Consider the following 27,113-nt stretch of genomic DNA (forward strand, 5'->3'; position numbering starts at 1 on the left):
CTTTAACTCCAGGATCTAGAACAGTGTCTGCAACCTAGCAGATGCTTAATATTTGTTAAATGACTACTGAACTCTTCCAGGACAACGATTGTACTCTACTCCTAGCACTTACTACAGTTTTTGAAGATCACAAGCGTTTCCGTATTTGTTCAGTGTTCTATCACAGGCTTCCTAGAGGGCAGAGTTTAATTCTGTATATCCCTTTCCCCAAATCAGGGAAAAAAGGAAGTCAGGAGGCTGCATGCAGGTAATACCATGTTTTCCCAAGAGCAGATTTCAGATCCAAATCTTCTATAGAACTGAAACTACTGTATGTGGGAAAGATGAAGAGGGATCAGGCCCTAGATAATAGAGCTGTGGTCAGTGTGATGGAGAGGCCAGATTGGATTCTAGGCAGGGACTGAAACCTGTCATAGGAAAGGAAAGTTTTCCCTACTAAAAGCCAGAAACCAGCACCCTCCTTCAGCACCCTTTCAAAAGTGGGTCCTAAGATCTTTTTGGTCTCCAGGGGCTGGTAAAAATACAGACAGTGACACCATATGGCAGCCATAGATTTGTTAAACTTTATTTCCTCTGAGTCTCTGGGGAGGCAGCAGGGATGTAAGGCGAAGTGGCAGTAGCTGCAGGGGCCTGAGCAGAGCTGGTGCTGGGACGGGCCGGCCTGGGCAGGATGAAGAGGAGATTTAAATATCCAGGATTGAAAGCCAGCTAATGGGTCTCCTTCATCTGTCTTTGGATTTTGTGCAGCATCTCCTGCATCCGCCGCAGCTGGAACAGGCACACGCATCAAAATGGGGCCTTTTAGAGAGTCCTATAGTGTTAACAAAGTGCCCCCAAGCTCTAGTCCCTTGAGCCAGGGCCATGGAAGCCCAGAGGTGTGATGGAGACCCTGGGTAGAACCATTGAACCACAAGTCCAGGTGGTTTAATGGACCATTAAACCCAGATAGAAATACTGAGGTTTATAGTTAAGCAGGACTGCCCCCAGGCTGTCAACCCCTACCACCCCACACTGCTCTCACCTCCTCATCTTTCTCTCGGATCAGCCTCTCAGTTTCTGGATCTGTCCCTGGTGGGACAGCAGGGATGGGGAAGTCGGTACCACTCTCTCGAGTCAGTTTGCTGAGGGGAAGGGGAAAGTAGGGTTGGTAAGGCTAGGGGGACCCCAGCACCTGCTTGGATTGAGCCCAGGGTCTGTAGAAGAACAAAGGAAGGGCTTGGTCTCACTCAAGGCTGTGCTTGGGATCCCCACCCTTGCCAGCTCTGTCCTGGCTTCTGGTCATACTTGCGATTCCTCTCTTTCACCACCAGGCGGGTCATGCTCTGGATGCACTGTGCCCGGTAGTTCTCATAATGTGTCTCCCGTGTCACATCCTTCAGGTCCTGCATGTGAGTACGCACCAGCATTGTCCTCAGCTTCACAAAGTCGCAGTGTCCTGGATTTTCCACTGCACAGCAAGGCTAGGGGTCAACCAGGAGCACTGGGAGAGCCACTGAGGGCAAGGAGATACCCAGGTCACCAGCTCAATGCTTTACCTTCCACGATGCCCCAGGGGTAGAGACGACCCCGAACTCGCCGCCCTCTGGCCTCTACCACAGTGTTGCTGCCAATTACAGCAAATGGGATACTTTCCTGGAAGAAGTTAAGGGTGCCTGGTCAATACTCCCTATTCTCACCTGTTCTTTTTCACCTATATCTTTACCTTTTCTGCTTCACTCTAGAAAACCAGCGTACTCTCCCACCCCTTATATATAGAATTCCACTTCCCTCTTCTGCCCAGAAGAAACAAGATGGAAAGGGATGCCCTCACGTAGCCCCACCTTTAGGGCTTGGTCCTGTAATTTGAAGTCTTCATCCTCATCAGAGTCACAGTCCGGGAACTGATAGACCTTGATTCCAAAGCGCTCAATCTCCTCTCGGATCTGGCAAACACATGAGGGCCCACAGTTCTGGGGACCCCATCCTTTCCAGAAGCCCAGTTGCTACCCTCCCCCCACCGGCTTCCCTCACTTTGCGTTTCTTGCGCTCCACTTCAGGAGGGGTCAGTGTGTCCGCCTTAGCCAAGATAGGCACGATGTTGACCCGCTGATGCAGGGCCTTCATGAATTCAACATCCAATGGCCGGAGCCTGGGAGATAGGAATCTGTGACCACCTGCTAGTGGCAGCCCTGCCCTGGTGCTCCCAGCCTGTTCCCTTGGCAGCACCTGGTAGTGTTGGGAGCCTCAGGCTCAGACCATACCCGTGGCCGAAGGGTGAGATGAAGTACAGGCAGCAGTGCACCCTGTTGTCTTGAATGTTCTTGCGGTTCAGGCCACTCTCATCTCGGAAATACTGCTCAAACTGCTGATCGATGTATTCTGCCACAGGCTTCCAGCTGGAGCAGGGACAGACAAGCAGAGAAACTGTAGGAGTGGGGGCTGCCTCGTGAGCTTTGGGACTACAGAGTAGCCCACATCCTGAGCAGTGTTTTCAAGACTCTGTTATCCCCTGGCTTGCTTTACTACATCTTCAGGGAGGTCCCTGGGTGGGACAGGGGTGCATCTGACATGTCCCAATAGAAAATCAGACTAAGCACACAGGCAAAGTTCAATAAATGCTAGTTTGATGAGAGGAAAAAAGCCTAGGTGACCAAACAAACCAATAAGAATAAGGTGCCTGCAGGTGAACACCAACTGGAAGCCAGGACAGCCCTCAGTCAGGTTCACAGTCCAGCCTCAGAACCTTTATTTATGTGGTTCTACTCTAAACCCACCCTTCCATGAAGGCTCCTTCCAGTGTACATCTATGTACACTATTCTCCCCTTCTCTCCACCACACTGTAAATATATATGTATACATATACACACTTGGTCTTCTGACTCGTCTCTGTGTCTGCCACTACACTGTCTGACCTATTTACTAACTTAAGTTGATTGACACGTATGTTAGAGAACTGCTGCCCCCCCTTCCCATCCCCGCTGCCACTAGACCATAAGCCTCTCAGTGACAAGGATGATTCATACTTGTTCTGTATCCCTTAAAATGCCCAGCACTGGTTGGACACCTAGTATATGCTCAATAAACTCCTACTTGTTGACTAAAGTATATGTGGAGGTGCACTGTATACTGTGAAGTGCCAAGCAAATGAAATGATTATTCTTGTGGAAGGAAAGGAAAGGTACGTAGGTTGATTGAAGGAGAGGGTGATACTTGCTACAGTAGGAACCAGGTGCTGGTTTGGGTACAGTTTCATGGCAAGCCCAGTGTACTGAGGCATATACCGAGAGTAAAAAGGGTAATGATGACACGGAGGCCACCTCGATCCATCAGGAATATTTACATCAGGAGACCATGTACCATGTGCCAGCACAGTGCTGTGGCAAGAATATAAGAAAAAATGGCCCTCCCCTCAAGACTAAGACACTGAAGCTGAAGATGAACCAGTGTGCCGAGCTGAAAATCACATGTTTTAATGATAAAGCATGTGCTGAGGATTCAGAGCACAGAAAGGTCTGTAAGAGTCTGATGAGTCTGTGAGGCAATTACCCAGGGTCAGCTTTTTGGGAGTGCAAACTGTGCAATCAACACCAGGTCCCGATCTCAGAAGGGCCTATGCTTGGTTTGCTTCTCTGCTGTGGCTGTCTTGAAATTCTTAATCATTCTAACCAAGGGGCCCTGCATTTACATTTTGCACTGGTGCTGCAATTATAATGGGTATAATGTAAACAACCCTTTACTTTAGGGTTTTTTTTATGTTTATTTGTTTTGAGAGAGAGAGAGAGAGAGAGCATGCACGTGAGCAGGGAAGGAGCAGAGAGAGAGAAAGGGAGAGAGAGAATCCCGAGCAGGTTCAACACTGTCAGCCCAGAGACCAACACAGGGCTCCATCTCATGAACCGTGAGATCATGACCTGAGCTGAAACCAAGAGTTGGACACTTAACCGACTGAGCCACCTGGACACCCTACTTTAGTTGCTAATACACATTCACATGCATCATTCTGGGTGATTTTCAGATCAACTGGATAAGATGGTAAGGGCCAGTATGTTTCAACTGAAGAAACAGGAATGCAGTCATTTGCTGAAGACCACGCAGTTACTATATGCTGACCCAAGATCTGAACTCTTGGGCTAGCCATCTTAACACTGCCTGCCTAACTTCTTCATCAAGGACACCACCTTTTCTCCTGTCTTTATCATTCATCCTCCTTCTCATCTACTCACTTAGGTCTGACCATTATCTAAGCATCCCTCCAGTTTCTGAAAAAATAAAGCCAAGGATGATGGGGTATGTGGCAAAGCCACCTCTTCTTCTGGAAGGTAGCCTAGAGGACGCCTGGAATTTAAACAAAGTTCAACCTATTTTTTTACCCTTTGCCTCCTCTTTCTCCTCCTCACCACTCCCTCAGTGCACTCTCATCCCTTTAATAAACTTGTTTGTGGCACCTAAAATGTTGCTGGTGAAAGAAAAGGAAGGAGGGGAGGTGGTGTTTATTGAGCCCCTACTAGATGTCTGGCCCTGTGCTACATGTTTCCACATGTGTTTGCTTTTTTTGAGGCTCTTCTTTCTTATCTTGTGTCTTCACCCCCATTACAGAAAGTACATTAGGTCAGAGTCAGAAAGTTCATTAAAGATCATCTATTCCCAGATAAAGAAGATGTGATACACACACACACACACACACACACACACACACACACACACACACACAATGGAGTATTATTCAGCAATCAAAAAGAGTGAAATCTTGCCATTTGCAAGATGCTAAGTATTATGCTAAGTGAAATTAGTCAGAGAAAGACAAATATCATATGACTTCACTCGTATGTGGAATTTAAGATACAAAACAGACGAACATAAAGGAAGGGAAGCAAAAATAATATAAAAACAAGGAGGGGGTCAAAACATAAGAGACTCTTAAATACAGAGAACAAACTGAGGGTTGCTAGAGGGGTTGTGGGTGGGGGGGATGGGTTAAATGGGCAAGGGGCATTAAGGAAGACACTTGTTGGGATGAGCACTGGGTGTTATACATAGGGGATGAATCACTGGAATCTACTCCAGAAATCATAATTGCACTATATGCTAACTAAGTTGGATGTAAATTAAAAATAAATAAATAAATAGGAAAAAATAAACAAAAAAAGATCTTCTATTCCCACTCTTTTCCTCTCACTTCAGCTGCCCTGTAAAGGGTGGTGGCATGCTCAAAGGCCATAAACTCCTGACAATTGTGGCTATGTCTGTGCTTATGTGTGCATCCGTGGATGTATGTGTGTGTGTAATGGGAAGGGGGCAGCTGGGGCTGTGCGTGGTCAGACATACCACTCTGTGTTGTTGACTGCATCCCCAAAACCCGGCGTGTCCACAATGGTGAGCCGTAGCCTCACACCCTTCTCTTCTATGTCCACTGCATGTTTAGTGATCTCCACAGTTTGCATGATCCGCTCTGCAGAAAAGGGAAACTGAGACCAGGGCAAGGGCAAGGACCTGCCCAGTCAGGACAAAGCGCCCACCCCAATCAGCTTTGCTGCCCAGAATGCCTCATCCACACTGCCCCCCTTCCCACCCCAGGCCGCCTGGGGGCCTGTTCTCTGGGAACCAGCAAGGAGCACATTTCCCAACACAGGAAATGCCGGTGGCTGTTGGCTCTGGCCCCAGCCTCTTCTCTGCTCCCGGCTCTTTTCTTGGATTCCTGGAATCCTTTGGGGGTCAGAGACTCACTCAGAGAGCAGGATTCTGGTCCCTGCCTGGCTTCAGCACCCAAATCTTTAGGGAGCTGGCTGGTGGGCTGCCAGGCTAGATAGGCCTATGGAGAGATGCCATCAAGGCCCTCTAGGAAGCCATGGTTTCCTGCATGCTGGGGAAGGCCCCAGCCCCCAGGCTGTGGCATGAGTTTGATTTCCCAGGTCAAGTCTGCATGCCAGTCTCCATGCCCCTCTCCTTGCTTTACCTTCAGCACTGAGGAGTTTCCGGTCCCGGTACAGATCAGTGAGGAAGAGGCTATTGATAAGAGTGGATTTCCCCAGTCCAGACTCTCCTGACAAGCGAGAGAGGACAGAAGATAAGATCTATAGCCAAAAGGCAACCCCACCAGAACAAGGTGTGTAGAGAGCTGCTTTTTCATCAAATTGGGAAGAGACCAACTGAACCATAGCGTTTTAGAGCCAGAAGGAAGCAGAGAAAACAGCTTGTGTAGCCTTCTTATTTGAATGAGGCTCAGTGAGGATAAGAGGTTGCCCAAGGTCACACAGAACAAGGCAAATACTAGAAAATTGTTGGCCAGGTGTTCTTTGTACCATTTCAACCCCCCTCCCCCCAACACACACATACACACTTTTGGCCACCCATGGCTCCTGGCTACTTTGCAAAACTGCATGGCTGCTGGCTGCTTTTTCCTCCTTACCCATACCTCCTCCCCAAATACATACCAGCCCCACCTGAAACACCCCCTGCCTAGCCCAGTCCTTCCCCAGCTCTACCTGCCACCATGAGGGTAAAGTCAAAGCCTTTCTTCACAGACTTTCGGTGAACTTGATTGGGGAGGGTCGCAAAGCCCACATACTCCTTGTCATCCTAATGGACAGGAAGGCAGAGTGTGTCAGAGTGAGAGGCAGGAGGGGTCCCAGGACCCAACACCTTCTCCTTCCCTCCTAGGTCTTGGCCCCAGCCCTAGAGGAATGGTGTCAAACTCCCTTGAGGCCCCATCTGGGGCCACCAGCAGGGCTCCTGCCCCTGCTGATAGTCAGTTTCCAATGCACGTGGGGGCCAACACTGCAGAACTGGTGCTGACACTAGACAGGAGAGGCCCCAGCTCAACATGCATGCATGCATATGTGCACACCTATACACACACATGCACATACATGCACAGACACTCGGTATCTCTCTGCTCCCTCCCTGGGTCTTCCAGCACCAGCCCACTGAAAGGCAAAGACAGGGCTGGAGGCTCTACCTCAGAGGAGTCATAGGGATCAAGCTTGCCCCATGGGCTGCGGGGTCGGGCTGAGGGGCTGAGAGGGGCTGAGGCAGAGAAGTACTGCTGGCTGTCAGAGGGCTGGGGCCACGAGGGGCCTTTGAACTCCAGGTCATCCTGGTAGAGGTCCGGGGCCTGGGGCTTTGGCTCCAGAACTTGGGGCCTGGACACCCAGGTCTTGGCCTCTGGTTGGTGGCAGCTCTCGCTTCCTGGGAAATCCTTCACGAACTTGTTCAGTTCTGCATCATCCGTGTCCTCCAGGAAGCGCTTGATCTGGGGGTTGGAGGGGAGGTGGTGGGAGGATGGGGGGAGTGGGTAGGTGGCATGAAGGGAAGAATGAAGGAGGAAGTCCAGAGAAGGTGAGAGGGAGAGAGAGGAAAGCGATTGTGGTTAGAAGGGAAAAGAAACTGCACTAGCAGCTAAGCCAGAGGAAGTGCTCACCATTCCTCCCTCACCTGCTCATGTGCCTCCCCAGCCGAGATGCCAGGAAAGACCCTGGAGTCCTGGAGCAGCCCTAGGCAGCCCCCAGTTGTTGCAGGCAGCAACTGTTCTTGGGATCAGAGAAGCTCCAGTCCTGATGTTCCCTCTTGACAGGGTGCCTGCTGCCCTGCCCTTCCTGGGGGGTCTGGCCAAGCCAGAGGCCAGAGAATGCCCTAAAGGCCAGGAAGTCAGACTGAATAAGGGGGAGCAACAGAGGCATTAGAACTGAGACGAGGATGTGGGCTCAGGATTCAAGGACAGTGCAGAGAGTCAGTCAGAACGGGACAGGGGCAGGAGGGAAGTAGGGAGGGGAGAAGGGACCTGCCAGCCCCAGGTAAATCAAGAGCCAGCAGGGGGCCCTGTGCCTCCTGTCACTGCAGGTCAGTGAGCTCTGGGAGGGAGATGCAGACTCTACTGGGGGTGCTCACTCTCCAGGGCTCACTGCCCGGAGCTCAGTACAGTTGATCTGACACCTCTGTCCCTTATTCCAGACACCGTGCCACACCAGAGCCTGAGGGTAGGCCCCAGGAGACTAGGGCAAACCCGCCAGTGGATGCTGAGTGCAGGGTAGAAGGGAGCTGGAAGGGACCCAGTGAGGGAGGATGGGAGGACAGTAGGCTGCTGAAAGCCCCTACCTGTGAGGGACACATAGGAGACAGCACCCATCGGTTGTCTTTTGCCCCCTCTGCCTGGAGTAAGATTCAGCCAGCCACACAGGAGGGGATCTGGCCCCAATGGTGAACCACAGTGGGGTGGACAAACAATGACTGGCTCTGTGTAGAGACCTGTTCCACCCCATCTCCCAACCTGGAAGAGAGGCCACTTCCCCCCACTCCTGCCACCAACTCTAGACCCTAAAACTTCCTCTCTCCTTTGGGGGCCAGTCCCCTTTGTGGAGTGCCTGGCAGTGCTGGGCTCAGCTCTGCCTCACAATACCCACATGCCACCTCCAGACAATGGACAAGGGCTGGCTTCAGAGGCTGACTCACTCCCTGGGGATTGGCCAAGCCAGTGGGGGCTATCCCGGACCACTGTGGAGACCCGGCCAGGGTGGAGGGAGAGAAGATGGCCACAGTCTTCTGCAGGTCCCCTTTTTACAAAGGGAAGAATTGAAGGAGGCAGACATACACATTGCCAGGTTTATGCTAGAGGGAAGTGATTTAGAGGCTACAGGGAAAAGTCCCCTAAGAACTACTTCTAGGCTGTCACCTCTCAAGTCCCCACACCTGCTTATAGCCATCATCTCCAAGGCTTGCCTGGACAGAGGGGAGGAAAGAGGCCCTTTAGACTGAAACTGGAACCAGCATGTGGGGGCTTAGTGACCAAAAGAGGGTGTCCTGAAGCAAGCCTGACCTAACAGGCTTTTCTCAGCAAAAGTATTTATGGGATCCCATGGAGCAACTGTACATCTCAGTTTGTTTGTTGTTGCAGCATAATGATTAATTGTGCCCCTTTTCACTCTCAAAAGTGTCCCAGCTTGGACAATTAATTATATGCAACAGAGAAGAGATGGGACTGAGGAGGGTGGGGTCCCACAGGTCCTGTTTTCCGGCAGCTAGAGTCTGGGGAATTCCAGGAAATCCCGCCTCTCTGCATGACCCCACAGTGACCCAGCAGTTGGTCAGGGTGGAAGAAAGAAGACTGTGTTCCACCTGGTTTCCCCAGGAGCACTGAGCAGAGGGGCAGCAGTTAAAAAAGAAAGGAAGGCCCTGATTGGGACCCCTACCATCCAGTCTTCCAAAAGTCACCAGGAACCCAGCATCATTCTCCCTGCCAGTCCTGGCTACTTGTCAGCAGGAAGCGGCCCACAGAGGCCCTAGACAAGGCGTCAGGCACTAGGCTCCTCCTCACCTGCTGCCTGTCCTTCCCCACCCCCAGCTCCCAGGGTAGCACCTTACCCCAGCTTCAGTCCTGTCCTCAGGGACAGAACTACCTTGCCATCCCAGTGAATGGTCCATGTCCCTCCCACACTTCAGATACCCTGTCGGCAAGCTCTAGGTCTAATTTTCTCGCCCAGGAAAAGTTGCTCACACACGGAAACAACCTGGTCTCAATGCTCTTGTAATCCAGCTTCCTGGCTTGCTCCTTTCCCTTTCTCTTTGGCCCCCCTCCCCCCTCCCTGTCTCTGTCAAGGGCCAAAACAGCTTGTGGAATGTCGTTCCCCACCCCATCCTCCTCCCTTTCCCTTGGCTCCCACCCTCCAAGGACAGCTCGGCTGCAGCAGGATCACTCTGTCTCTCTGCAGTCCCCTCCAACTCTGATTGGCTGTCTCATGACGCCTGCCCGCTGCCTACCCCGGTGGGCACAGCACCAGCCTCCCGAGTCTGTCTGCAGCACAGGCTCTTGATCCACCTGGCCTCTCCTGTTAACCCCCAAGGGCACTGAGGCCTGCCAGAGGGTCATGAGCTGTCCCCAAGGTGACCTGGCCCATCAGTACACGGGGACAGCCACCCAGGAGACTCCACTGTCAAAGGACTCCAATCTCTTTCACCTTAACTTTAAGCAGTGCTGAAGTAGGGTGGGATGTCCTATAATCCCCTAGAAATATGTTCTCATGAGAACAGCCCTGCTTTTCTTCCCAAACGTCCCTTTGTGTTTTCCAGCAGAGAACCCCAGTCTCTTCAGACATCTGCCCCTAGATTTCCCTGCAGAGTCCCAGCCACAAAAGGACTCCTCCCACCCTAGGATACCTGACCTCTGACTCATGGGGACCCATATCACTTCCATCACCCCACTGCTTCTAGAGAGTCAATGGAAGAGCTGCTAGCACTCGTTCTCTGAGAGACCAAAGGGAGGCTGGCATCCCAGAGGCTTCAGAGTTGCCAATTAGGTGGGAGACAAACTGAAGGGCTTGGCTGGAAGGGTGCAGATGGAGCACCTGACTGGGAATCAGGAGGCCAGTGTTTCTGGTTTGTCCAGAAACCTTTGTGATTTTGAATATTGCCTTAATTTCAGGCCTCTAATGTCCAGTTGTGAATGGCCCTTCCTTGCCTCCCAGGAAGGCTGGGGAGAGATAACTCAAGCTGTTTTGAAGCTGAGGAGAGACAGTGTACATCTCAAGTCACAGGACTGTTATTAATGTTGGCCTATCATTCTTTTCCCATGCAAACTAAAACCCCCTGGGGAGGTTTCCAGGGGAGGCTGGGGAGCTCTCCCCACTGTACCCACTGACCTCCATAGTGGCTGGGACACTGATCTCCTTTCACAGAGAGACCTCTTATAGAGAAGTCTGGCTTGACATGAATCAGTCAGCCTAAGAACTCGGCCTAAGAGGCCTAAAGCTGAGGACTGTGGTGATGGTGGGGATGTCTTTTAATTAGAGGGTGGCTTCAGCCAAGTTGAAAGCACCAAGACCTCAGCTGAACTGAACTTAGTGTGTGGCAGAAAAGCCCCTCTTGGTCCCTGCTGGGCTTGGCAATGGGGACAGTCAGTTCTCCCCAGGCTTCTATCACTGGAACAATCAGTGTGACGGTACCCATGTGGAGGGAAGTGGGGCAGGGATAAAGACCAGTACCACTTGGCCTCTCCCAGGAACCCCCTCTGGGGAAGGTCACAGAGTCACCAAGACTTCCTAGCCAAAGCTTGGGCCTCAGCCTGGACACAGCTTGAAAGACAAAAGCCCAAAAGGTTGGCCTTTCCAGACCTGGAAGCTTCTGATTCCATGGGGCCCAGGGAGTTCCCTTCTGGAGGCTGCCCACAGCCAACATCCTGCCCCACAGGCTGGTCATGGATCTCCTCCTATTGTAAACAGCCTGTGCCTCCTAATGCAGTGGGCAAATGTTGGGGGGCCTCCAACCTGGGAGGAGAGGCTGGCATGGGGCCCGGAGGCATTGACACCCAGCATAATGTGTTTGTGGCAGGCTCTGGCAAGGATGGCAGAAGAGCTGGCACCCTTACAGTCAGACATCAAAACTTCCTACCTGGGGGTATCCAGGAGGCTGACTGGGGTTAGTATCTCTCCTTCCAGTACAGGCAGGTGGCAGGAATGAGTTCCCCCACCCCCACCACTGCAGAGGGACCTGGTTTGGGGTAGTGTAGGATGCAGCAGGAGGAAGCTTCCCCATGGGTCCTGTCTCAGAGGCAGTGATGTATAGATGATCCCGAGGGTAGGATGGTAGGCTAGGCTTCCCTCTCTCAGGGGTCCCTGGGCAGAGGGCGCTGTGGGAAGAGCCAGGAGATGCCCTTTGCCAGGCTGCGGGAAGGAGGGCCCAAGCGTCTCACCATCCCTCTCCGGGAGGCAGGCAGTGTTTGTAGGCCTCCTCTGTGTGTTTTCCCAAGGAAGTTGGTGCTGCCCCTGAGCCCAGGGTAGGTGGCTGAGGAGGGGTCATCCAGGTAACAGCTGACTCAGGAAAGGGCGGGGGACCCTCACCTCCGCGTGTCGCTGACGCGCCTTCCCCAGCCTAACACGCGCGTCTCTGCCGGCGGGCCCCCCCACCTCCCGTCAGCACCGACCCACTCCCCGGTCCCAAAACGCGGACAGCACCCCAGCCCTCGGGGGCCGCTCCGCCGTTGCTCGGATCAGAGCGAGAAACTTGGAAGCGGCGACGCAACGCCGTCCACCACCAGCAGCCAGAGACAGCGCCTCCCGCCCGGCACAGCCGGGGCTGCTGCGCCGCTGGTCCCCACGGAGCCGCTGGGAGCAGCGGGCCCTGCGCGCCCCGGCCCTGCCCCGCGCCCGCGCGCCTTACCATGGCTGCAGCCCGGGCCGGGCCAGCTCCGCAGGGACAGCGTCCGAGCGACCCGCGGCCGGAGCTGCGAGCCGACCTCGAGGGACCGCCGGCCCCCGCCCGCAGCCCAGAGTGCGGACCGGCCGGGGGCGGGGCCGGGGGCGGGGCGAGTCGGCCCTGGGGCGGGGCCTGCCCTCTGAGGCGCGGGCGCCTGCAAAGCTGAAGGCGGCCGCGGGCGGCTGGCTGCGGGGAGAGGCGGGCCTTGCAGCCCGCGACCCCCCCGGATGAGCAGAGGCGCTCAGGACAGCGCAGCACTTCTCACCTGGCTCTTCCTTACTCAGCCCCTAAGAGTAGCCTCTTCAGGCAGCACATCACCGTGGGGGCTTGAGCAAATCCCCCAAGAAAAGGGAAAGGCCAACCTAGCATCCCCAGGAGAGGTCTTTCGAAGGAGAGGGGTTTGCCCCACGAGTCGGGAGAGACTCCATTAGTTACCGAAGGTTTTCAGGAAATGAACCCAACTGATGTCCAAGTTAACTGATTGTCCCTACCCCCTCTACACCTCCTAAGGTAGAATGTCAGACTTTCTCTACCTTTACCCAAGCTATGAAGAAGAGACAAAATGTTCCCTTCCTGCAGGACCCTAGATTAAAGATTAAAGAGGATTTGCTGCATAAATTATCCAGGGATCATCTGCTGGAAAGGTGGAAGGGAAGAGGCTGAGTGGCCTTTATGGGGCAGTAGAGTCTTGTCTGGGGCTGAGGGAAGTGGGAAGTGGCAGCCCAGGTGTGAGCCAGTCTATGCTGGGCAAGCAGGTGAGATGCTGTGGGGACAGATGCCTCAGCAGCTTTAGAAGCATTAGAGGCTCAGAAGGGTCAGCAGCAGCAAGGAAGAAGTAGATGCTTAGAGGGTGGGGGTTGGTGAGGATTTTCCGAGCTAATACAGGGCTGAGCTGGTCAGGCTTCTGTGAAAGTTTCCAGAAGCATGCCTCTTCCTGACTCCCACAAACTCTCCTCCAGGGCAGGCTGATTTGCCTGAATACACTTTGAATAAAACAGGTCCACAGACATGGCCCTCTCTATTGGTAGAACACCCAGAAGCCTGCCTATTCTATTTCAGTCTGATCTGTGACCAGTGGTCATGGTTGGGATCAAGTTAGAACTTAGCAGAGGGATGGAGGGGGGCCTAGGTATACAGATGAGAACACGTTCAGAAAACATGGGATGGCTATTGGAGACGTTATTAGATATTTGGCACTGGTGGACTGAAGGACGGAAGGAGTGCCATTGCTTAAAGAAATCAGGGGCATTCACGGGCTAGCAAGTTGAGGAGGAAACTTCCTAGCTGGGTGACCTTGGGCAACTCACTTTACCTTGCTGGACTTCAGTTCCCACACCAGAAAATGAGGGGATTAAACTAGGATACCGCCAGCAGCTTGGCTCAGATAAGAGGGAGCCTCTGAATGTATAGAGAGTTTCCTGGAAAAGGCCTGGGGTAGATGAAGAGATCTGAAGCTGTACTCAGGAAAACAAAGACATGAAAGAGTTTCTTTAGAGAGAAACCAATGGCTATTGGAAGGCTACAGAAGTAGCAGCAGCTGCTGCCGTCAGACCTGAACATCAAACTCACTACACAAAGCCCCACTGTTGGGAACTAGCTATAGGCCACTAACACTCACGTATGCACTCATAAGACTACTTCTTGAGTGCTTCCACTGGCATTCTGCATGGCCTGGGCTGGGAGTGCTGGGCCGAGGGGAGAAAACCTATGTCAAGGAAGACAGGCCGCATCACAAACAAACCCTTGTTTTCCGCAAGTGTACTTCCCTCCTCCCCCCAGTCCTGGTTGTAGTCCAAGTGGGGACACAGACACGTCTCAGAAGGCAGCCCAGCTAGCTCATCCTCAGCTGTGGCTGGAATCCCAACTCTGCTCTGGCACCAGCTGCCCGGGCCCCCAGCAAGCCCTGTGTGTCCTGAGGCATGTTGGTGCCAGCTTGTTTTGAGGGAAGTGAGCCCCAAAGAGAGGCCTGGGACTGTGGAACTCATCTCTACACCAAGACTCTTAGGGTCTTGATGCTCACCAGTGTCTTTGTAATCACTACATCAGCTGCCCAACATGAGGCATGTTGGATGAAGTAAAAGCTAAAGACAGACTTTGAGCCATTCCATCTACATAAATCTCGCATACTAACTCTGAAGCACTGTGAGTTTCTGAGAGAACTTGGCCTTGGCTTAGGACCCCATACCAGCTTTGGCAATTAGCTCACTGCCTGAATATCCCTTCTCCTTCATGGGCCTCTTTTTCCCCCACTGAGAGAGAACTGGACTCCCCCCAACTCCAGCTCTTGTGTTCTGTGATGGTGCAGGTAGCATCTGACACCTGGTCAGAAGCAGGGCCAAAATATAGCTGCCCTTGTATGAGTCACTGACCATTGAGTGCTCCTCCCCATCTCCAGTTAGCATGTGGACTGGCCAACCTTGCCTCAGGTACCCCTCAGTCCTTAGAGTCTGACTCTTCCTTGAAATTCAACATCACACCAGGAATTGATATCCTTGACTACAGTACAATTTCCCACGCACTGCTGGAGTGGGGATTTCAAGCCAAGGGTCTGGGGAATGAACACTTTGTTTGGCACAAGGGATGACTCTTCTGGGAAACTCAGATCAGCACACACCTCCAGTCTGCTATCAGGAGGTCCCTCTGCTTAGGTCAGGCTAGCATGGTCTATGTGGAAAAATTCCTGGCCCCCTCCATTGGATCTTTCCTGTCTACCCATGGGTGAAGGTTGTGTGGCACCAAACTAAATAAGGTTGCTGTACTTGGGCAAAGTCAAGGTCCAGGTTCAAAAGCCAAGAATAAAGAGTGATTATCACAGGAAATCAGGATTTCGGATCTGCATGACTAGCAAAGGCCACTTTTGCCTCTCAGTAGCAGAGTTTTCTTAAGTGGCACAAGAACTAATTGTATCTCCCTTCCCCCAGAGGTGATGAGTCACTGATGATATAGTCAGAGAGCTCTGGTAGGGGTAAAGAACTATTACCGGGTTGTGTCTTTCAAGGAAACCTTAGCCAGCCTGTCCAGAAAGTTCTGTGCAAAGGCAAGAAACCAAAATACCCTCAACCTCACTCCCACCCCTAATGTTCCCCAGTGTCTCATGATGCTGGATCAGGCATGAAATGTGGGTGGTAATGTCAGGGAGCACTGTTTCCTGGCACCTGTTGTCTAGCGGTGGTAAGAGGCAGTTCTGGAGCCAGTAGAGTGCCAGAGGCCTGCCAGAGGGCCTTTCCAACACCTTCTCTGCAGTAGGGCAGGGCACAGGAGCTGAGAGATGGAAGAGACTTACATATGCATTGGTGTGTGACCCCCTTCAAGAGCCCCCACCCTACATCCCATCTTCTTAAAAGTTTCCCACGACTAAAAACTGACTCTACTGCCATTCAATCTTTGGGCAGTGTGTTATCAAAGGTCTTCATTACCTGGAGTTGAAACCTGTGTGTACCTGGACTTTACCCTCCAAGTGCCTCCATGCTAGAAGCTTTGCTAACTCATTTCACTGGACTTTGTTTTGTTCTTTGATGTCCACACTCTTTCAAGTGACCCATCTATAGACTTTTCTCTTCCAAACTAACCATAAGCCCCTCAAGGACAGCGAGTATGACCTCTATTCACTTCAATTCAGTGAACATGTGATATAATGTCCTCCTGAATGACCAGGACTCTGCCCCCAGGAGGTGTCTGATCAATATGAATTGACTGAAAGGATTCATTGATTAGTTTTCCACTCTGATTTTGGAACACAGACAAGCCTTGAGGCTCTGGGCCTCACTGACCCTTCCATAACTTGCCCTTCATTCTGGCTGCTTGCCAGCTCGTACTTCATCTCCCAGCCTTGTAATTTCCATGCAAAGACACAAATGTTACCCTCACTAAAACCTTTCCCTTCATATTTTGTGATATCTGAAGGTGCTGCTGAAATATTGATAAGTTACTTTCCAGGAAGATGTGGCTATGGAAGAAGGGTTTCTACACCACATATGAATCCCTGGGGCAGGGTGCTCCCTAAAATGCTCTCAGTCTTGAGGAGCCAGCTCTGCAAAATGGGGAGCAAAAGTTCACTTCATAAGGTTGCTGTGAAGATTCACTAAGGTAACACACTTAGAATGGTGCAGGCACTAAAATGAGTGGTAGCTACTATCTCAGCTAATAAGAAAATTATCAACACCATATCAGCAACTATCACTGTGACAATTTCAAATGCTTTCTCTACAAACAATTAGGAATGTGCATGTGTAATAGTGTAGAGGGATGGGAAAAGAGCCCTTGACTAAAGTGACATTGGAATGACCATGCTGCCACCAACTGTAGAGTCAGCTTCTCCAGCTGAACCCCACGCCATCTCTAGAAAACTAGTCTTGGTTTCAGACTTACTGAGCTGAATTCCCAAAAACAGCCATCATAGAGACTCTTGGAGCTAAATGACTTTGCCTATGGTGGGTGTGCCAAGGAAATGACTTTGGCCCTGCCCTCCCACCTTCAGCGTCAGAGCCTGAGCTTCTCTCAGGAGCTGCCTCACATTCTGTCCCCTTCCTTCAAGCGCGCACTTGGCCCCCAAGGTGCAGCTGTCTCTGGCCTCTCCCCTCATGGCAGCTGGGCCAAAGGCAGCTGAGCAGAAGAGGGTAAAGGGACATGGTCATTTCATCACTCAGGATAGCCTTCCTCTGGCTGAGCAGCTGTCAGGGTGGCTTCTGTGTTAGAGATTTTCTTCCTCGCCCAAGTATGCTTCCTTGCTCTCTGAGGCCAAGCTCTCTAATCTATCCAGGCCTGCTATTTCTCCTCTTACTTGAAAACCCCACCATTTCAAACACCACCAAACTTCTCTGATAGAAAGATAGAATGTTGGAGATGGGTTCCAAGCAGGGAACCAAGTAACTTCTGGAAATACACCAGAAAGTCTAAAATAAATGTGGCAGGTTCTTCCCTATGTGGTATCATTCTGAGAAGAACAAAAAACTAAAGGATTCTGGCCTCAGTTCTACCATCGACCACAAGGGAGGGGCATAGGATTTTCCTGCCCCCATTTTATAGTCAGAGGGAGCAATCTGCTCAGATCTCACAGTGAAGGCAGGACATCACCCCCCTGCCCTGTGCTTCCAGTGGCTCTTGCTGAGGCATAATACACTTTAGCCTGTCCTACGGTCACCATTTGTCCTAGTTTGCCCAGGACTGGTGGGGGTCCCAGGACACAGGATGCTAAAACCAGGAACATCCCAGGCAAATCCTGAGTTGGGTCAACCTAGCCTGTCCCCGGAATAGCAATGTGGGTCAGAGGTTACCAGCCTCCCATCCAGCTCTGGACTTTGCTGCCCATCGTAGCTGAAAATGAACAAGGTGCCATCTGACACGAAAAGAAGCTGGGTATCAAGGGTCAGGCTGCTATGAAAAGCCTCCCAAGGTGTCCTGCCCCATTTTTAGCAGCTCTGCTCCATTCTTTCAGTTCTCTCTCCTCTCAACTATAAGCCTTGGTACAAAGCAAGAGAAAATAAGGGGAGTGGGAAAGATGGTTCTAAGGTTCCTTTCAGACAGCCCATATCCTGGGATTCTGTTAACATTCCCATGAATGCAGAGACTCCCTGTGTTCCTCCTGGACTCTGGATTTTTCTCTGTCGAGGCAGTCTGAGCAAAACTTCCCTGAGACTCAACAGCCAACAGGAGGCTGGTCATACAATCCCCCAGGGGCCAAATGACAGGTCACTCTAAAGACACTGAAGTTTTCCTTAGGTATCACTGAGATGGCCTCCCCTGTTTCCTGGCCTATTTTCCAGAGTTGGTTTCTTGCATAATTGATAGAGATAGAAGGGAGTAAACCACCTTGTCTGCTGACAGCCTGAGAAGTCATTTGCAAGGGCAAGTAGGTTAGGTGCTTTGAGGACAAGGTTCTTAGGGCCAAGGCAGCTCCATCCATCGGAGCATTGAAGCCCCTCCCATCAAGAGCTGCTTTATTCCAAGGAATTCCCCAGGACCGTGTGGGAAGACAGCCCCAGCTGACACCATAGGGCACCCTCAAGACCTTCCTGTTGAGCTTCTGCTAGTCTTGATACAAAAAAACAAAATCATTAGGAATGATTCCCTCATTCCAGCATAACCTTCTCTGGGGAGATTCCAGCCCCTAAATTACTAATCCAAGGATGAGAAGCATCTGTAACCCCTGCTCCTTAGACAAAAGGGCCTTGAGGAGCCACTTGGGAGGAGACTGACACTTAAGAGAGAGAGAGAGAGATGGTTGAATCAGGCTCCATCCTCAACTATGGACCCAGAAGGGCCTGTGAAGGTTCAACAACAAACATGCTGCTGTTCACAAGCCAGGAGCTGTGGCTGGCCACCAGAGAATTCCTGCCAGGAATGGAATCTGGTCAACCATTCCCAGATCGGAGGAACTAGAGGCCTTGGACACTAGCACCATCGTCTCTAATGTGGGAAGGTCTGTTGGCCATTCAGCCTGGAGGACAGGCTGGGGAAAGCCTAGCACTCTCATGGTTTGTGAGGAGTCCCTGGCCCACCTCCATGACACCGCACTTCCAAAGAGCCAGAGAACACCAGCAGGCCCATCTGGTCTCTCCCCAGCTTCTTTTCCCAGCTTCTGGGGAGCAGCTCTGCCGCCGAACAGGGCTGGAGAGCCGCAATTATCCAGACAGGATAAGAGCTATTTTGGGAAGGAGCCGTTCTGCTGCCAAGGCTTTTGACTTTCTAAACTAAAACAAGATGCACAAAGAAAGGGGGTGAGGATGGGGGAGAAAAGGGAAGAACTTTCTCAGTCAAAACCGTCATATCCAGAATGAGGGAAAACACTAACCCCTTCCCAAAAGTAAGAGACTAGCTACTAAGATATCTCTAGCTTTGAGAAGGAGAGTGTAACCTGACCACCACCGCCCCCCCCCACACACACATCCCCTAATGACTCCCTCTCTCCTAAGTTCCTCCAAGAGCACATATTCAGTCTGTTGCGTTTATTTGGACATTTGAGCACAAACTATTTCATATGGTTGTTTAAATGTTTCCTGTCCATGTCTTATCTCCCCAACCAGATGGTAAGTTTCTCATGGCCAAAGAATGTGTGTGCTCTGAGGCTTCAATGCTCTCTCTAGTAGTGCCTAGCACTCTGCTAGGCATCTGAATGAAGTTGTTTATGAAAGGAAGGGAGAGAGGGAGGAAGGAAGGACGAGCAAAAGGAAAGAGGGAGAGAAGGATTTACTGTCTCTCATGGAGGTGATCTCTAAATGTAGTTGTTCCCACCCACAGTTGAGCTCAGGGCATGGGGCTGAATAAGAAGCCATGGCAGAGGGAGTGGCAGCCACATTTTTGGCACCTCCCCTTCAGCTGTTCCATCATCTGAGCTCAGGCTGTCCTGCTCCACCTCCTTTATTTGTTTTCTATCTGTAATTAACTGTCCATCCTGGGCTAACCTATGGATGGGACCCATTAAAAGCCATGCTAGGCTCTAGGTAAGGGAGAGATAGGGTGAGAGAAAGAATGGAGGCAGGAAGAGCTCAGACTATCTTATCAAACATGGGCCAAGAAGAACTAAAGTAGTTATAGGAATAATGCACTCTGAAATCAGGACATTCTTTGCCAAATTCAGGACACAGGGCTGCTGAGAGCAGAGTTTACCTTGTGCCTTTCCAAGTTGAGGACTCAAATAGTGTGTAACCCAGAAAAGTGTTCCCTTTCTGGATTGCCCTAGGCTGAAGAGGGGAGAGCCAAGTGGGGGCTGATCCAATGTATGGTTTCCCAGACAGCTTTTAGATCACCTTTGTGCAAATCTCCTTCTGGGGAGATGCAGCTCCCCCCCCCCCCCCCCGCCGCCAAGTGCACAGCATGGCAAGTAGAACACAGGCTAGATTTCAGCCCCCACTTGCCCTCTCTGCTAGGTACCTTTGTGCAGTGAACAACTTGCCCAACCATAGGGAGAGTTCTGTCTGTTTCCCTTCATTCCCGCTTCCATGAGAGGTTAAGAGAGGGACTTGGATAAGGGGGAGCATGGGAAGACTGAAAGTAACTTCCCAGGGGTGTTCTTACCTCCTCATCTGTCATAATGGAGAAGTAGAAGTCAGGCATTCCCAAGGGACAGCAAATGGAATTCAGAGAGTACCAACAGGAAGGGAAAAAGAGAATTTTACTAAAGATCTCCAGTGGACTTTGGCATAACCTGGCCCAACATCCTTTCTAGTGAAAGTGGCCCAAATAGCAACAGCTAGTAAATTTACAGCAGTAAATACTGAGGACTCACTGTTACCAGGCACCTTGCTAAGTGCTGTACATGTAGTAGCTTGGTTAGTCCTCTTATAAACCCTAGAGGTAGCCATTGTTCCCACTGACAGTTGGGGCAACTAACAATTGGAAAATTAAATAACTTAACCAAGGTCACAGTGAAAAAATACTAGACACAGGACTCAAACCTAATACTATAACTCCAGAGTCCACACTACTAAACCTCAGCTTTATAGAGCTTTGCTCTCTCTGAGGGGCAGGGACGCCTTTCTCTGCTCTTTGCTGCCAATTACTTTGATAGCTCATGCGGTTGGGACTGGATTGCATTCACAGGACTCTCTCCTCCCTAGGGACTTCCTCATCCAGAGCCCTGGCCTCCCTCATGCTCACAGGAATAAAGCGTATCTTGGGCCACAACATTCAAGGCAGGAACTCTTTGTTACTCATATTCACTATATGAGGGTTGGTCCCCTCTCTCTCCACCAGAGAGGTCAAGAGTACAAAGGGGGGGGGGTGTCACGAGGCCCTGGGGATACTTAAGGATTCTAGAGTTGGCTACAGGACCCACTGATGGCCTCAAGACAGAGGCCTGGACATCCCTGGAGATTGTGCCTGGGAAGCAGCCAATAAATACCTCCCAAGTCGGGGCAAGGGGGCTTGAGGAGAGTTCTGACACAAGACCCAAGAGGAGACCCATCAACCTACATTAGGGCGGGGTAAACCCTGAGTAAGACTGTGAAACGGGTAGTTTGTCTTGGTGACTTTTTTTTTTGGGGGGGGGGGAAGGAGGGGGTTAAAAATCACATGAGAGGTAAGACTAGCTAAACTGAAAGGCATAGGCTTAAATTGTTCTCCATTTCAGAAATGACTACTTCCCATTGAAAGGAGGCTCTTGAAAATGAAAAAGGTTCCAAGTCCCAAAGGAATGACTCTAATAGTGGAATTATAGTCAACCCTCTAGTATGTGTGGTGCTAATAGACCTAGCTCTGTAGATACATAGCGGTCATCCTTCCACCTGTCCTCCTGCCTCCCAAACCCTGACAACGGACCCACAGGAGGGAAAAGCACAGACCTTTTAGCCACCAGATGACACGATTATACATTTCCTCAGACACATCTGAAAGTAACAGAAATTGTTGCTCTTTTTTACTGTGGGATGTATACCTCTCTCCCCACTACTTAACATTTCCCTTTTAGGCTCTACATTTCTCCATCCAAAGGTGCCCTCAGCCCTTGATCCTCTCCAAGAAGCCCCTGCAGTCTAGGACTAAATCCTGCCCCACCCTTTTCTCCACCCTCTGTGCCACTGTTAATGCCTTTCCCCTCTTGGAAGTCTAGGTCCTAGCGTATCTGTGCTTCACCTTCTCCACTTTGTTGTCAGAATATTTACCTGAGAACCTTATTTTCTTTACTAGCCCTAACCAGCCCTAGTCCCAACTCAGTTCTTTATCTCCATTCTTGGGAAGCGCTTCCTACCCTGAAAACCACTCTCTATTACCTTCCATTGAAAGGTTAAGCAGCTTTGCCTGGAAGAATCAATGCCTGATTGATCAATGCCTGCCCAAGCATCGTCATTGATGTCATTAGCTTGGAGCTCAAAAAAGCTGGCAAGGAAGGAAAGGGGCAGGCCCAGAATGAAGAAGGGGACTGACTTTCCTACCCACCCCAATGTCCCACCTCACTAAATTGGGGCTGCACCTGGGCAGTCTGCTTCTTCACATACCCAAGAAGAAAGCACTAAACCTTTGAGTGGGTTGTTTGGAGGTCTGCTTGAGGGCTTGTGGCATTTCCCTCAATGGTGCCTGGTTTGGAGACTCCTTTGGTGGTGATAGTGGTGGTGGTGTTGCTGATGGTGGTGGTGATGGACTTGCCTTCTCTCTCTGGAACATCATTTCCTCACAGAAAGGACTTGAGTCCATTTCAAAAAAGGACAATAAAGGGTCTGGGGGAAGAGGGGACTTAGACTCAAAATCAGGTGTTGTCGGCCGGCTTTGGGATGTTTCAGCTTCAGGATTGAGTAAGGCCCACCATGAACAGTCAGGTCCATACCTAGGTAAGGACCGAGGGGGTAAGGGCCGAGGGGTCAGTTCCAGTTCTGCATGGACCGAGGGCTTTGGGGAGGGTTCTGGATACCTGAGTGCAGGTCCTGGGGACATGCAGACACTTTCTGAGGGTCTTTGGGTGTGCTGCTTATAGCTGGGCTCTGGAGTGACAAACATAGATTTGTCGGGGTTCTCAGACACTGCTCGAGATGTCACACGGGGAGCTGAGTATAACTGTTCCACTGAGGAGATGGTGACCCTGCGGCTGACCTCGCCATCTCCTCTAGTTGAGGACCTCAGGTTGGACTCTACTTCTGATGATATTAAGTTCTTTGGGGAGGTCTTGGTGTCAGTGTAGACAGACTGCTTAGGGATAGTCTCAGGATCTGAACGCCTAGAAACTCGGTGTCCACCACTCAAATCCTTTAGGATAGAGAGTCTGACGGATGATTCCAAGTTCATATTCCTATGCAAAGTCTTGGGTTCTGTGTAAATTGGGCTGGGATGACTCATTTCACACTCTTGGCCAGGGATCTTTCTTTGGGCTGTCCGAGAGTCTGCATTGACTCGGCCACTGCTATGTTCTGGGCTAGAGGGTCTTCTTGGAGATCTGATCTCAGTAGCAGTCAAACCCTTTTGGATGGGTTCAGTTTGGACTGCTTCATCCTTTGGGTAAACCAAAGTCCTACGGGGAACTCTGACCCCTTGTGGGTACTGGACCTTGGAGGGTGGGTCTTCTTGCAAGATTTGTAAGTTATCCTTCTGGTCTACAAAACTCAACCGGCGAGAGGATTTGGCATCAGGGGTTAATGAGTAGCGATTACTGATGTCACGCCCTGGCTTGCTCTCACCCCCTCTTCGTGCTGATTCCTCTCTGGATGGGCTAACATTCCGTTGCGTCTGGACAGCATGGGAAGCTGATGTTTGAGTTTGCTGGATCTTTCGATGAATAGAGGGATGGCGGTATGATTCTGATTTTGATCGGGCCTCACTTCCTCGAGGGATGGGTGTTCCACTGGGCCCTGACTGGGGGGAGATAGAACGTGGATAGTCTGATGCTGAATGGAAAGAGGGGAGATGCCCAGCTTCTGATCTTCGATGGGGCAAAGGACTTAGGGGGGCTGCAGCGGTTCGTGAGCTCGAGGCAATAATATATCCTTGTCCCCGCTGAGGGGTTGTGTTAGTAACCTCAGACCCTTTCTGTGCTGAAACTGCTACCTTGGACCCAGTTTTATTTGTCTTGACCATCCGATAGACTGAGCTCCTCTGGGTAGATTCCATATTTTACTGGCTGGCTTGTATTGAGGATCCTAATGAAGTCTGAATGTTTACCCTTGGTTTTAAAAGCTGCTGCTCTTGTACCCACAAAAGTGGCTGTTATTCTAAGAGTGTCTCATATAGTCCCCTTAGCTACCTGCCTGGTGATGTCATAAAGGAAGGAGCTTCCTACTAAACATCCTAGCATACTGCCACAGTTCTTCAGAGAATCTCAAGCAGTAACTGCAAGGAAACTGCGACTTGTCTTTGGAGTTGACACCACCAGATCTTTGGTCAAGTCAGGGAAGGCTCCAGACTCTCCGTTACTCTCCACAGATTCTAGGAATTCCCAGACTCATCTAGAGAAGGAATCAGTCTGAATATCCTGCTAAGGCAAGGCTACTCAACTCAATCACTCTGTGTTAGTACCAATTTTAATAAGATGCAAGTACAAAGTTGTCCCCAATTTAGTTGTATAGAAGTAAAGAAATAGAGCTCCATACTTTTCCAGGTATCAGAAGTGGTTTGGTTGACCCTGGGGTAAAAATCCAGATTTCTCAAATCATAAAGTCTCACATTCTTGGCCTAGGAGTGAGTATAGGATTGTAGGAAAGATTTGGAATTAGTCATTGGTTTCAATCGTAAATGACTGTGCACCTTAGACAAGTTATTTGACTTGTCTGGGCCTTGGTTTCTTCATCTGGAAACCAACATCTGGTAGGTAAGTGTCACTCAAAAAATGTGAGTGTCTTTTCTCACAATCCTCTCCCTCAGTTCTCCTAATTAGCTGGACTTTGGTTCTTTCTTGATTTGAAAAGTGCCTTTGAATCTTGGATACCATTTGGGATGAGAGACACTGTCATCTTTCTTTCCCTTTCACATGCTATTCTCTACCATATCCACATTCCACTATTGACTCTGAAGGGTCTTCATGGTTACAGGACAGTCAGATTCATTGTTTCTGGATCTTTAAAATCAGCTTTGATTAAAGACAAAGTTGAAACAAAAACCAACACGTTCTTAGGTAACAGGAATCTCAATAGGCCAAGAAACCTTGAGCTACTGACACGTCTTTAGAATATAAAACATTTGGCTAACCATTATATCTTGTTTTACAGAAAAGGATAAAAGTAGAATACAAGTCAGATATCTTGAAGACACTAAGGGTAAGCCAGGTTGAAATGAAGATGGTTCCTGTTTATACTTATTTGATATCTTGTTATAAAATTGAGACTGGCTGACTTAAAAAAGCTTTCCTAGGAGATTCTCCTTTCAATGCGGTGACTTGTTGATTTATAACCTTTAACCACGATGCTATAATGCTTATTTGTTTGTCTGGGAAGATTATATTTCTCTTTATAAATTTATTGAGTGAGTTTTAATTTCTCCATCAACATGTAACGTTAAGTCTGCTATCACTTTTTTGTTCTTATTAAAATCATCTCAGTACTGGTTTGAATAATTGTTTATATTCTCTTAATATTGGGGAAAATATTTTTTCTTTTTTTTTTTTAATTTTTTTTTCAACGTTTTTTATTTATTTTTGGGACAGAGAGAGACAGAGCATGAACGGGGGAGGGGCAGAGAGAGAGGGAGACACAGAATCGGAAACAGGCTCCAGGCTCCGAGCCATCAGTCCAGAGCCTGACGCGGGGCTCGAACTCACGGACCGCGAGATCGTGACCTGGCTGAAGTCGGACGCTTAACCGACTGCGCCACCCAGGCGCCCCGGGAAAATATTTTTTTCAGTGTTCAATTTCAGTACAAGTAAACACAAAAGGGTGATTCTTGCAAAAATGGGCAAAACAAAAAACAATCTTGATATTTTCCTCATCATGAATAATCTAACTTGTATTAATCCATGCTTGAGTTACAAGTGGGTTCTTTCAGGGTAATCACACTCTCACTTCTCCTGCTCTTCCTACTGGTAGGGGTATGATGAAGATAAAATGTGATGAGATGTAAAAGCTATATTAAACTGTTTTATTTTGAATGGAAAGCATACAGCAAAGGACAGGATTGCCAGGAATTGCCACTTGGTTGATGGGATTTGTGGTAGCCAGTCTCCAAGATGGCCCCCAGTGATTCTCATCTGCTAGTATTCATGCCTTTGTGTAGGCCTCTCTCATTCTGAATCAGGGCTTGCCCTCTGTGACCAACAGTTTATAGCAGAAATGATGGTTTAGGACTTCTGAAGCTGATCATAATGGCACTGCACCTTTTGCCTTGGTGTAGGCAAAATCTCTTGGATTGCTCACTCTGGGGAAAACCAGTTGCCATGTGGTGAGGAAACTCAATGGGAGACCCAGGTGGAAAGAAACTGAGGTCCCTAGTCAATAGCCAAGACAAAATTGCCAGTCATATGAGTGAGTCAACTAGTAAATGCATTAAACTGCAACGTCAGGAGAAACCCTGCGCCACAACTGCCCACCTGAGTCACTTCCAAATTCCTGATATATAAAAACTGTTAAAGATAAATGGTTATTGCTATTTTAAGTCACTAAGTTTTGGAGGTAATTTCTTATGAAGTAATAGATTATGTAAATCAATTTCTCTAGTGTCAACTGTCATTAACCAAGCACAGAGACCAATATATAAACCAGAATAACAACCCACTAATATACTTTGAGAAATACACTATTGAACTGATTGGAAGCCAGGTCATTCTTTCCCTATAGACACACCAACTTCAAGAGGAAGAAAAGTTGCTTGGTGAACATGAAACTGGATCAAGAAGTCAGTATGATATTCCACAAGAGGGCAATACCTGTCACAGAGCACTAGGCATACCTAGTGCACTCCCCATCCACTCATCCATACAGCTTTAGCTGAGCATCCATCCCCATGTCTGGCACCTAAAACTTCCTTTTCTTATGCTTTACACTAACCATTCCTTTCTATTAAGCAGTTTTCCTTCAAATGAGTTCTAATAAAATTGACTAAGTTTATAGTTACTTAACTATGACATTATAGTTCTGCCTCCCACTGATTTAAGTATTCCTAAACCTTCTATTCTCCAAACAGAAAACAGCTAAAAGAATTATGAAAAGTTGAAAGGACTATTTTACTACTTTAATAAGCATCTTTCCAGATATCTATGCATTTATCAAATGTAGACATTTATGTATAAATTTTCATGGGGTCCTATTATACCTACTAGCATGAGTCCATAATATGTCCTGGACACCTTTCTACTTAGTCCACTTATGCTTTTCCATAATTAAAAAAATTATTGTGGTAAAACACGCATAACATTTACCATCTTAACTATTCTGAAGTGTACAGTTCAGTGGTATTAAATACATTTACATTGTTATGCAACCATCATCACCATCCATCCCCATAACTCTTCTCATCTTGTAAATTTACTGTTCTAGCCATTTTTAAATGCACAATGCATTGGCATTAAGTACATTAACAATGTTGTGCAGTCATCACCACTCACTAT

General features: G+C 49.6%; 2 protein-coding genes and 1 long non-coding RNA gene across 5 annotated transcripts in view; 1 reads left to right on the plus strand and 2 right to left on the minus strand.

Moving 5' to 3' along the window:
• Positions 1-540: 540 nt before the first annotated feature.
• On the minus strand, positions 541-12,250 carry LOC125927429 (septin-4). 3 transcript variants are annotated; one of them, XM_049637788.1, is made up of 12 exons: positions 12,125-12,250; positions 6,936-7,229; positions 6,463-6,556; positions 5,934-6,020; positions 5,306-5,429; positions 2,241-2,375; positions 2,011-2,128; positions 1,821-1,922; positions 1,536-1,632; positions 1,285-1,447; positions 1,022-1,121; positions 541-768 (listed from the first exon to the last, which is right to left on the minus strand). In XM_049637788.1, the coding sequence occupies exons 1-12, from the start codon at positions 12,125-12,127 to the stop codon at positions 709-711; spliced, it is 1,377 nt and encodes a 458-aa protein (XP_049493745.1). In that variant the 5' UTR covers positions 12,128-12,250; the 3' UTR covers positions 541-708. The 3 variants fall into 3 exon arrangements, with proteins under 3 accessions (XP_049493745.1, XP_049493746.1, XP_049493747.1); XM_049637789.1 differs by lacking the exon at positions 6,936-7,229 and adding an exon at positions 11,357-11,594; XM_049637790.1 differs by lacking the exon at positions 6,936-7,229.
• A 9,188-nt stretch (positions 12,251-21,438) lies between these two features.
• Positions 21,439-23,787, minus strand: LOC125927428 (serine/arginine repetitive matrix protein 1-like). Its single transcript, XM_049637787.1, has 2 exons — positions 22,110-23,787; positions 21,439-21,483 (listed from the first exon to the last, which is right to left on the minus strand). Exons 1-2 carry the CDS (start codon positions 23,687-23,689, stop codon positions 21,474-21,476), a joined length of 1,590 nt encoding a protein of 529 aa, XP_049493744.1. The 5' UTR covers positions 23,690-23,787; the 3' UTR covers positions 21,439-21,473.
• Positions 23,788-23,881: 94 nt separating this feature from the next.
• Positions 23,882-27,113, plus strand: part of LOC125927447 (uncharacterized) — a 10,720-nt gene continuing 7,488 nt past the window's right edge. The window contains exons 1-2 of the long non-coding RNA XR_007459341.1: positions 23,882-24,086; positions 24,784-24,831. This is a non-coding gene — a long non-coding RNA (uncharacterized LOC125927447). The remainder of the gene's footprint in view (positions 24,087-24,783; positions 24,832-27,113) is intronic.

This window comes from Panthera uncia, chromosome E1 (genome assembly GCF_023721935.1).
Source record: "Panthera uncia isolate 11264 chromosome E1, Puncia_PCG_1.0, whole genome shotgun sequence".
Taxonomy (NCBI): domain Eukaryota; kingdom Metazoa; phylum Chordata; class Mammalia; order Carnivora; family Felidae; genus Panthera; species Panthera uncia.

Bases quoted from the DNA above. Each gene is read 5' to 3' on its own strand.
- LOC125927428 (XM_049637787.1), bottom strand. From the start codon at position 23,689: ATGGAATCTACCCAGAGGAGCTCAGTCTATCGGATGGTCAAGACAAAT.
- LOC125927429 (XM_049637788.1), bottom strand. The intron at 6,021-6,462 runs GTAGAGCTGGGG...CTCGCTTGTCAG, and splicing joins CTTTACCCTCATGGTGGCAG to GAGAGTCTGGACTGGGGAAA. The intron at 2,376-5,305 runs GTATGTCTGACC...TCCCTGCTCCAG, and splicing joins GCAGTCAACAACACAGAGTG to CTGGAAGCCTGTGGCAGAAT.